We start from the raw sequence: 11,164 nt of genomic DNA, 5'->3' as shown, positions 1-11,164 counted from the left end.
GCACTCGTTCTGCCCAAACATTATGTAGTTCTACTACCTCTCATTTTGTCAGGTTATTTTTTACCGCTAGCCATCAGAACATCATCTCATCATCTCTGTCATAACATTATTTTCTATCAAATGGATAGTTTTATATTTTTACTACCCCGCCCATATTATTTTTCTTTTTTTGTATGGTTATTTTTTAAAACTAGTGATTATCAAGGTACATGTTGGAGATTTAAGACTCGCTCATGTTGCTCACCAAAATTCCGGCGGGAGCAGTTAGTGCACGTTGCAAGTTCGAACCCCAAATGATACGGTTGTATAACTGGTAGGGGTCTGTCTAACCCCAGCTTTTTCTGTCGAAAAAAAAAATGTGCAACAGATTTTGATATTTTCTCATTAGATTTTCTACACAAACCAATTTTGAACTTGGAATTCTCAAACATATGCAGATGGCAGATAGAGGGCAAAACAATCAGAGAGAGAGAGTTGAGGGCTTCTGCTAAGGGCAAACACAGTTACGGTGGGGCACGTTTCCGGCCGATCATAAGGTAGAAGCCATTATTTAGACCATTATATTTTATAGATAAACTGAAAGGGGTTAGGAAGTTCTCTCTCTCTCTCTCTCGAAAAAAAAAGTGTAAGGGTATGATCGTGGTGTCATAAGGTTAAAATAGTTTTTTTAAGTTGAGGTAACAAGGGTGGCACCACAGTTAAAGGGTTTGGGTTAGCCTAGGTGGCTGTTTGTAAATTATTTTCTTAACCTAGGCATCCATTTGTAATATTAAAAAAGTTAGTGGGTCTTTATAAATAAGTCTAAGTTAGGAAAGTATTTGTAAATTTTTCTTTTTTTGGAATTCACCTACTGGGATTAAGGTCCCCTCGGCAAAATTTACGTAAAATAAAAGTGATGTTCAACCTCCCAATCTCCAGCCTCAAAGGGGTTTTGGATAGTGGGATGAGACCTAGGCCGCTAGGCAGGTGGGTCACCCCCTTGTGCAAGGGGACTCCCTTGGGGGCAAGGGGTAAGCCTACGGAGTTTTACACTGCCAAGATAGCGATCGTTATTTAGCCAAGTACTTGAAGCTTGGTTCATTTACCAGCCATCATCACCATCTCACCAGCCATCATCACCATCTTGGCTGCCATTTTTCAAGATGGGTGTGGTGTTCATCTCGAAAAATGTTGAGATGAATGGTCAGCGATGCCGCTGCATAAAAGTTGACCTCACATGCATATTTCATAATCGCTTTAGGTTATGAAATGTCTAAAAATGAAAAAAGAAAGGATGTTCCGCCCAAGCTCCGATCAAACCCAGCTCATGTGCAGCCCTACTATAGAGTACACCTAGTTTAGCCTTGCCGCAAGGGGCGTGCCCATGGGGTTCGACCTTATGACGCCCCTTCAACTTGGTAATATATACAAATAAGCCATACCAGATGAGCGGATCCTTTCAGGCAAAAGTAAAATTTTGATCCTCATAACTTCTTTCAAATCTGTGCAAAATAAAATTTCCATACCTATTAGATTTTCCACTTCACCTAGTCTACACTAAAAAAACGTAAAAAATATTGCAAGTGTACGGCATTTGTGAAATTTGATTAGGAACCAATGAAAGAAGTCCAAGTTTTCATGGTAAAGTTCAGGACTGAGCTCTATTCAGTGTGATAATTTTCACGATCGTAATATCATGAACTTTGTAGGGTTTCACAAGACACTTCTAAGACGAAAATGTGCGCGCGCGCGTGTGTGTGTGTGTGTGTGTGTGTGTGAGAGAGAGAGAGAGAGAGAGAGAGAGAGAGAGAGAGAGAGAGAGAGAGAGATGATGAATTAGAATAATCTACACCGTATATAAGGGATGCAAATATGGGATAGGTCATGGTTGGTCTATATCCAAATCCATTTTTTTTTAAAATAGGGGTAAACCTGAATCCGAATAAGAACAAGATCACACAAAACGAATTCTTATACCATACTGGATCTGGTAAAAAAGAAGGGTAGATACAAATTTCCTTAAATATAAAAGGTGAAAATAAATCAAATTTGATCATGATCCAAGTAGATCCCAAAGAAATATGGATCTTAATTCGAATCTAAATATGAAAAGTCTAATAAGGTAGCTCTGAGGTTTGGGATATATTGCTACATTAGATCTTAATTATTTTGTGAATCATATCTGACAAGAAAGTGTCGGATTTGGATTGAAGGTCCAACCAAAATCAATCCATTTGCATCCTTGCCACACGTACCTAAATTCACCAATGCCCATTTAGATCATAGCCACAAACATTAGTTATTTTTGGAAAAATCCCCCGATTTTTTTAGAGAGATATTAAAAAAAAACTGATATAATTCCAAGAAAAACACTATTTTCAAAATATCACAATATCAATATTTTATTGCATTATTGATATTTATATTTTTATAACTACAACCATATTTTTAAAATTTTATATATTTAAATATGCCGATATTTTCCTCTTTTTTTCAAGATAGCTATCCTAAAATTAAGTTAACCCAAGATTTTTCTTTGCAGAGAAAATCCTTAACGAGATTAGTGACTTTGACTAGGATTTGTAGATTGACTTTGAAGGCCTTTTTTTTTTCTTTAATGATGAGGAACTCTCGCTGAGAACCGCGTCACTTAATAAGCCCACCCATTGTTATCAGTATACACATCGTATCGGCAGAGTTTCGATACGCTGCAGGCTAATTTGGCTAATTTTAAATAAATGTAAAAAACATAAAATTTTTTTTTTTATATATATTTAAATTATTTTAATAGTTTTAACACGTGTCAAGTAATGATTGACACAATGCTTTTTATTATTTTTGGTCCGATACGGAACTATTCAGCTAAGTATGGTATCGAATCGGCGGCCCAAGCTGATATCGGTACTGACAACATTGAGCCCACCCCCCGTGCAAGTAAACCCTGAGTGAGGTCACCGACACCAAGCCCTAGGGGAGCCCACCAGTTAAAGGCACCTGCACACCTTTTGACTTTGAAAGCCTCCTTTATTGCACGGTTTTAAGTTTTTACTCAGTCTAATCTTGCAATATTTGTTGAACCACAGGCACTCATTATGTGATTTCAGTTACCCTTTCTCCCGAACTTTCCATCTTTGGATATACCAATTCATACATCCATTTCGCCCCACTCATTGGTAGGTTTATATATGTACACAATAAAAGCTGGGTTCCCATGTCAGTGTATGATGCATGCTTGAAGAGAAAAGGACCAAATAGCCCTCAAATGCTAATGGATCACTGACTTATATTGGTCCAGTGCAACAGATTCCGGTTCAAGCGGATCCAGACCCACATCCAAATAGGTCCCACCTAACCTTGGCCTAATTAATAGCTTTTAACATGTCATGTCCTAAGAGCAAACTAAGAGATTATAGGCCTAACATTATTTGGATCTGGATCAAGGTGCTTGAATCCAGATTAAGATGCATACAGTCATACACCATATGGGGATCAACCAAATCTGGTTAAGATCAGTATTTAGTGTATACAACTCAAACCCGATTCTGGGTCCAATATAATCCTCGAAGATAAACTCAAGTATGATCCAATGACCTTACTGTAAATTGAAACTAGGGATGCCAATGAATCAGAATTTAGACCAAATTCAGTCTAGTTACATTTGGTAAGCCAAAACCATATCCTATTGTAATCGAATGCAGATATGGTATTTGATTTTTTGCTACGAAATCCCACAAATATATGAGTTTGACAGATATCCAAATCTTTTACATGTAAAAAATGGAACTAGTATGAGCTTTTCACCTTCTGAATCTGAATCCAAATTTGAATTTGTTTTGAGAGCTAGTGTTGAGAAGGAAGAGGGGTTTGGATCAGAGTTAGGACACTTTGCTCATTAAGTTTGGCGGAGTTCAACAACATCCACCCGATGATATTGTGAACTCCACTCTCATCTCCGTCGTTGATCCCGTATTCCTCTCAACACCGGTTCCCAAACACAGCCTTAACCAACATCCGATTAATCGAATATAGTATTGGTCATATCTCTGATCCGAATCCAAACCGTTTACATCCCTGGAGCGTATCTGAGCGAGGACGGAACCCATTTCCTTCCTTCCGGCCAAGCACAACAATCACGTGGGTGTGGACTGCATATTTTCGAAAATTGAAAACCTATTCAGGGGTATTTTGGTCTTTTTAATATTGCCACTATTCCCTATATAAGCAATGAAGAGGCATCTCCTGAATCTCTTAGTCCTAGTACCAGAAAGATACCCATCTCAGGCACTCAGGCACAGACGGAGAGAAACAGAGAAGAAAAAAGGAGAAGCTTCTTCTACCGGCAGTCGTTATCTGTTCTTTCGCAGTTAGGCGAAGAAGGAGAAGGCTTCCAATGGGATGAGTTTCGGGCGAGGCGGGGTGATTTCTTCTCTTCTTCAGATTGCGATTATAGGGTTATTGGACGCGGTATTGTGGTCGAAGCGGAGGCTGCAGTTCGAACGCTAGAATAGAGAGGTAGAGTTCTCGAGAATTTGAGGTATTTGGAGATTTTTCCTTCCGATCCTTTTCGTTTGGAGCTGATCGATCGTAGATTCGGTATGAAACGTTTGTAAAAGTTTGAAGTATTTGCGTGTTCGTTTTTTTGGAAATTTTTTGGCGGAAGACTAAAGTTTCCCGAGGGTTTATTCTTGGTATATCGGGTTTCGTGTGTCTTTTCGGAAGATTACCTCGTGAATCCAGCACATTTGCAATTTGAAGAATTTGAAAGTTTTTTTTTTCTCGTAAATTTGTTAACCGATTCGCGGAGGGTCGAATCATTTGAGTTTCTTGAGAGTTTGTTTAGTGGGAAGGAAACATCTTTGCATGCGAAGTTAGAAGCTTGATTGATGAGGTTTTGGTTAGTTATGGAAGTAAACGTTGTTGTAGTTTGTTTAGTGTTGCTCCGTAGATAAGTTCAGCATTTCTATTGGTTTTAGCTATTTTTGCTCCTTTAAGGTTCAAACAGAGGCGATCAGAAAAAGTGTTGTTCCGTAGATAAGAAGAGATGGCCGTCGTTAGTTGCAATTTCTCCGTTTTACCTTCACTGAGAAGTTGCAGCATCAAGCAAAGGCGAGTTGATCTTCAAAGGTGTTCTTTTCCATCAACATTCAATAAATCTTCAAAACAGTTTTTGGCTTCCAGATCTGGTTTCCGGAGCCCCAATCCAAACCGGCTCTGTTCTACCAACGCCAAAGAGGTCCAGATGATCTGATACTTAGTTCAGATTGTTGTTTTTGTTGTTGGTTTTAATCTTATATTGATCGCTTATAGTTTTTTGTTTTGGTTTTCAGTTGTTGGAATCACTGATTGAAAGGGTTAATTTATCTGAAGATGAGGCGGAGGCCTCACTTGATTTTTTGTTGAGTGAAGGCAATGAAGCTCTAATAAGTGCATTTCTTGTTCTTTTAAGGGCCAAAGGAGAGACGTTTGAAGAAGTAAGGCTTAGACATCGATATCTTTTGTTCATTTCTGCATGATTTTGTATCTGTCATCTTAGACTAGAACTTGTGTCCATGGTCACTGGTGATATTCAGTGCATGAACTTTACTGATGTGCATGAAGAGCTTGATTTGATCCAGGCCAAGTTATGCTTCAGCCTGTTGGGTGTAACTAAATGGGTCTAAATTGAAACACAGCCCTGTTCTATCCTGTCAGGCCCAAATGCAGGGCAGATCCCAGTCTCGACTGAACCTAAAGCGTGCCAGGCCCTTAGCCTACCAAATTTGGTTCTTTGCTGGCACATCTGCTGGAACTTACCAAATAATTATTCCACACTGCTCCTAAATTTTAGACAAACATGTCCAAGAACTGGGCCGGGCCTGGTTCATTTGCACCACTAATGTATGATGTCAAGATTTGGTTAGGCAAAGACCGTTGAAAGAAAATCCTGTCTGCATAGTGAATTTGTTATATTCTTCTTGCTGAAAGTTTATGGTGTTTTTCTGTAAATAGATCACGGGATTGGCAAAGGCAATGATAAAACGTTGCAAGCAGATCAAAGGGCTTGCTGATGCTGTTGATATTGTTGGAACAGGTGGTGATGGTGCAAACACAGTTAACATCTCAACTGGTGCTTCCATATTAGCTGCTGCTTGTGGAGTGAAGGTTGCAAAGGTCAGGATGGCTTCAAATAGGCTATGATTTTGAAGCTAACTTTCTTTTCTGACTTGTTATTTAACCTTTACATTGTGATTTATTTTAATTGATAAATAGAGGAGAGTGATTACTGTATTTTTTCTTACAGCAAGGAAACCGCTCCAGTTCTTCTGCATGTGGAAGTGCAGATGTGCTTGAGGAGCTAGGTGTAATTATTGACTTGGATGCCAAGGTCAGTATACAAAATTTATTGATATATAATTGCTTTTAGGTGTATGTTACATTGAAATTATCATACATCTAAAACATGCTAATGAAAATATCACAAGTATAATTGCAACTGAGCTATTGATCAGTGAATTTCAGTGTAGACAATGGAAATTTGAAATCGCAATGATATATTGATATTCATTTGGAGATACTTATGGCCTGTTTGTTTCATGGGGTGGGAAGGGAAGTGCCTTCGGTATGAAAGGTCCATTGAGAAACACCCGTGTCCCACATGGACGTCACATTTACCCATGGTATAGCACTTCTCCAATAGGCCTTATGAAAGGGTTTTCGTATGAAAACTCTGTAGGGCAGGGGAAAAGGTGGGCCCCATAGCATCCTACATGGGGTCTTCTGCACCTACCACAGGAAAATGACCCCTTTTCATATGAAACCAGTTTTTTTCCTGTGAACAATTGAGCCCTTAGAAACAGGTGTTCAAGGTACAGCAAATAACATTACTTTCCCTTAAGTGCTAAAAGCCATGCATACATGCATCATGTTACAAGATAATTTATATATTAACAAAAAAAGGAATGAATTAGACTAGGAGTCGATAAGTACCTTTGTTTCATGTAGTTTTCTTGTTTGTATATTTTCTTTTCCTCTTAGTTGCTGATTTTTAGGAATGTTCATGATAAAAATTGTCTTTTGTGGAACCAGGGGGTAAAGAAATGTATAGAGGAAGTAGGAATCGGTTTTATTATGGGTCCTGAATACCATCCGGCAATGAAAATTGTTGCTCCTGTACGAAAAAAATTGAAATTGAAGACAATATTCAACATACTGGGCCCAATGTTGAATCCAGCACGGGTTCCATATGCTGTTGTTGGTGTCTACCATCAAGGACTGGTAAGTTAAATATTTCCTTCAATATGCTCATTAGTTAGTATTTTTCATTCTTCCTGTATGTTCCCTTTTTCCTGTGCTTCTCTTCCGTTGTTTAGGCTGAGGAATGGTTATATCTTTACTTTTTATAAAGGAATGTTATTAATTTAATGTATTTTGTAGTTTGTAGTTTGTACTCTTTATTCTTCTCATTTATCTTGATCACTTCACTGTATCAACTAGCAAAGTTGTGTTTTTCGCTCCTCATTAAGTCTGATACATGACACAAGGGCAGATTGCTATGGTATCCAAGTAGCAACTTTTCTCATCAAGTTTCATCATTAAAGATATCATTCCAGTCATGAAGACTTGCTTCCGTGAGAATCACCCTCTGCTTCTTTTAGGGTCCATCACAACTGGCTTCAATTTTGTGTAGGGAATTCCGCTCATCAATCACCAGAATGAGGATTTATTTGTCAGCCTGTGTTCATCTTGAGGTCGCCATAGTATTGACTCTTTCTGGGTGTTGACTAGAATGATTTGATGTAGGTTCTGTTATTGTTCATTGACCCATATCTCGATATGTACATCCACATAGAGCATGTGATTCATAATGATGGTGATTGACAACAAATGCTGGCCAATGTATTTCCCATCTATAATGAATCATACTTGTATGGTTATTGCATCTTCCAGAAGGCTTGCATGCTCTTTTACATAAAATTTTGCACTTCTCCTTTGCCTTAATATAAATATATTTTTTTCTCTTTTCGAGTGTAAGAGGAAGGCTTTTTTCAAAGTTAATTTGAGGGTTGACTGGGAGAAGGAGAATCATGGACCATTGATAATTAGCATATGGAGAACCCATGCCTACGTGGCAAGAACCAGTTGGTCACTTGATTCTTGCCTATGTTCAAGTCTTCATACATTTCAGAGAGGAATAATTGCTATATATATATATATATATACATATTTATTTATTTATTCTTGTTCGGGATAAATTTTCTTGTTCATGTTTCCTAGAAGGAACAAACAGGTTTGTTCAATTACGACCTGATTTCCCAAAATTAAGTATTGTGTATGAAGACAATCTGGTGGTTTCTACAGTTGGTAAGAGATACAAGCTATTCTGATGTCAAAGAAATGCTTATAAAATGTTATATCATTGAGGGCACATTTGAAAGTGGGAAAGATGTAGGAAAAAGTATACAAAGTAGTAAGTCCGTACGGTTTTTCTGACCCTTAGAAACGAGAAAAAATTTCTCTCTAAGAGAGTTTTTCTAAAAAGTACATTTGATAGGAAACATTCCTCAAGGGGGAGGTGGAGGAATATTTCTTACCAATAGAAAATGGTGAGTTATACTCCCCACCACCCACCTCACCACCACCATCATCACCACTACCATCATCAAACCATCATGCGAGAGAGAGATGGACAGAGTGGAGGTGCGAACCTGGCGTGCTTCTCAGTTCTGCTGGACTTGCTGTGCACCGGCGAGTTCCACATTCTGGCAAACATGCCGGATCATCTCCTCTACAGGGAGGCCCTGTTATACAGGCTGCTGGATCACATTTGTGCCGCCAGGTGGGGTGCCTTCGACAGCAACCACGTGAAGCTGGCAGTGTCCGTGAGCGGCCGGGCGACGGCACCACCATCCGCAGTGGCCCCGATGGCGACTGCGTGGTGGCTCACGGCAGCATGGTTCACGCATACGACTAGATGCTGGAGCAGATCCCCCCACTCAACCTGAACTACCAGAGGATCAACGACATGGAGTTCGTGGACGCTCGTCGGGTGGTCATCTGCACCTGCGAGCGGATCGACAGGGGCGACGGTGGGATGGGCATGTTCAATTCGTCGACAGGGGATCTCCTCTTCAAGTTCCAGGTCTGCCACGAGAACTAGCTGAAGAGCTTCACGGCAGGGGCGCTCAGCTTCAGCTGCGACTCCACGCGGATCTTCGCGAGCTGCATGGGAGGATCAACGAGTACCGCATAGGGGTGTGGGATTGCCACACTGGGAAGCAATTGGATTTCTACCACGAGACCCCTGGCTGGTCCGTTGGCGACTCTGGCAGGCTCCAGTGGCCTCCTCTTCATGGGAGAATTTTTCTCATATCAAAACTTCTCATACGCACATTTTTCTCTTCCTATGGGAATTTTACTCACTTCCAAACGTGCCTGTGATTTTGCACTGTCATGGCCAACAACCCTAGTTGGGGTGGGGTTCCAATGAATCATACTAAGATGTGGTTGAGAGCTGTGGTTGGGTTGGGGTTGGGGTTCCATTGAGTCATAGTCAAATTAAAGGTCACGACATTTGATTTGAATTATATGTGCTGTATCATGTGTTAGCATATGTTTTTTCTTTTGGCGAAGTATCAAAAAATTGATATTGTAGAACTAATGGAAAGAACTGCAACGTATCAGATGGTTCTCCATTTCCTTGTTCATTGAACCTTTTCAATTTTAAGATTTAAGGGATCAATTTGCTGTCTTAGGTCAGTAAGATGGCAAAAGCTGTACAAAGATTTGGTATGAAGAGGGCATTGGTAGTTCATTCAGAGGGACTGGATGAAATGAGTCCTCTTGGTAATCACATTTTCATGTTTCAGATTGCCTGTCCATTTTCTTCAATTTCAGAAATGTTTAACTTGTGTAAAATAGTTTGGATTATACCTGATAGGTTTGATTTTATTTTTATTTTGATCAGGTCCAGGATTCGTTCTTGATGTTAGTCCAGAGAAAGTTGAGAACTTTCCCTTCGATCCATGTAAGTGTTTCTTTTCAATTGCCTCAGCAATTGTCAAAACCATAAAAGAATTAGTACAGGCACAAGTGCAAATTTATGTGTGAATACCAAACGGACTATCAACTTTTGGACAGAATTGCATGAATGTAGCTATCTTGGAATAACATCTCAGTTTTTTTTCTTTTCCCGCCATTTTAGTGTGATTAATGTTGTGCATACTGTTTGTATTCGTAGTGGAGTTTGGAATACCACGCTGCACTTTGGAAAGCTTGAAAGGTGGTGGACCACAGTTTAATGCACGAGTGCTTAGGGATGTACTCTCCGGTGATAAGGGATCAATAGCGGATGCTCTTGTAAGTTCCTTTCCATTTCTGGTTAATATCATGCAATCATTTCTTTTTATTATTCCAAGGAATTCTAATGTTAGTTATTCTGTGCACTAAATAGATGAAATTTTGCTATGGTGGTTATTCCATTTCATGCATGTGCACATCAGTTCCTAATTCATCTCCTTTACTTGCCTGGAAGCCTATCATTGTCTCTCCATGAGGTCACCTCAAAGTTTTCAAATTTTCGAAGGTTGCACGGGGTGAACTAAGTCGAAGGTTGCACGACACATTTTATTGGGCATCTTCTAATGCTTTATTTCCAAAATATTTTTAGATTCTGAATGCAGCGGCTTCCCTCTTAGTTTGTGGGTATGTGAAAAACCTTGCTGAAGGAGTAGACCTAGCTCGCAAAACACAACAATCAGGAAAGGCTATCAAGACACTGGACTCTTGGATACGTGTTTCAAGTGTAAGTTTTTAAATTTCCTCGGTGGCTTTTTTTCTTTTCTGATTCAATTGATGATTATCCCGAAAAAAGTGGTGAATTACAAGCTTTGGGATTTTCTCTTTTTCTTTGTGCAGCATTTAAGAACTGCTGCTGCATCTGAACTGCCTAGGGAAACAATTAGAAGTGCCCAAGTGATATAGCATATCAAAGACAAAAATAAAAAGATCACTTTGATCTAAGGTTATTAAAACTTTGTTTTACGTATTTTTCATGTTATAACAAAGAGACTTTTATGTCTGTAGCTGCAATGATTTGTTGAGAGTTGTATTGAAGGACTTTATACCAAATGGACCTCTCATTGGATACCGGCGTGAGAGGACATGCTCACGTGCATGGCAACCTATACCCACATATATCCAGGTTCTT

At 39.4% G+C, this 11,164-nt stretch overlaps 1 protein-coding gene across 6 annotated transcripts; it reads left to right on the top strand.

The window, feature by feature from the left end:
* The first annotated feature begins 4,256 nt into the window (after positions 1-4,256).
* On the top strand, positions 4,257-11,033 carry LOC149832210 (anthranilate phosphoribosyltransferase, chloroplastic-like). Of its 6 annotated transcripts, none has more exons than XM_090014374.1 (11): positions 4,257-4,491; positions 5,011-5,212; positions 5,307-5,450; positions 5,968-6,129; positions 6,260-6,343; positions 7,045-7,233; positions 9,711-9,801; positions 9,923-9,982; positions 10,196-10,314; positions 10,625-10,759; positions 10,873-11,033. In XM_090014374.1, exons 2-11 carry the CDS (start codon positions 5,021-5,023, stop codon positions 10,936-10,938), a joined length of 1,242 nt encoding a protein of 413 aa, XP_089870500.1. In that variant the 5' UTR covers positions 4,257-4,491; positions 5,011-5,020; the 3' UTR covers positions 10,939-11,033. The 6 variants fall into 6 exon arrangements, with proteins under 6 accessions (XP_089870500.1, XP_089870498.1, XP_089870496.1 ...); XM_090014372.1 differs by having other exon boundaries at positions 4,982-5,212; XM_090014370.1 differs by having other exon boundaries at positions 4,972-5,212.
* Positions 11,034-11,164: the final 131 nt, after the last annotated feature.

Source organism: Nuphar pumila, chromosome 7 (assembly GCF_984573655.1).
Source record: "Nuphar pumila chromosome 7, dmNupPumi1.hap1.1, whole genome shotgun sequence".
NCBI lineage: Eukaryota > Viridiplantae > Streptophyta > Magnoliopsida > Nymphaeales > Nymphaeaceae > Nuphar > Nuphar pumila.
Note: the sequence above shows the minus strand (reverse complement) of the source record. Positions and strands in the feature narration are given on the sequence as shown.

Excerpts from the sequence above, each read along its gene's own strand:
- LOC149832210 (XM_090014374.1), top strand. The coding sequence starts at position 5,021 with ATGGCCGTCGTTAGTTGCAATTTCTCCGTTTTACCTTCACTGAGAAGT. Across the intron at positions 6,344-7,044 it reads TTATTGACTTGGATGCCAAG|GGGGTAAAGAAATGTATAGA; the intron begins GTCAGTATACAA and ends TTGTGGAACCAG. Across the intron at positions 10,760-10,872 it reads CTTGGATACGTGTTTCAAGT|CATTTAAGAACTGCTGCTGC; the intron begins GTAAGTTTTTAA and ends TTCTTTGTGCAG.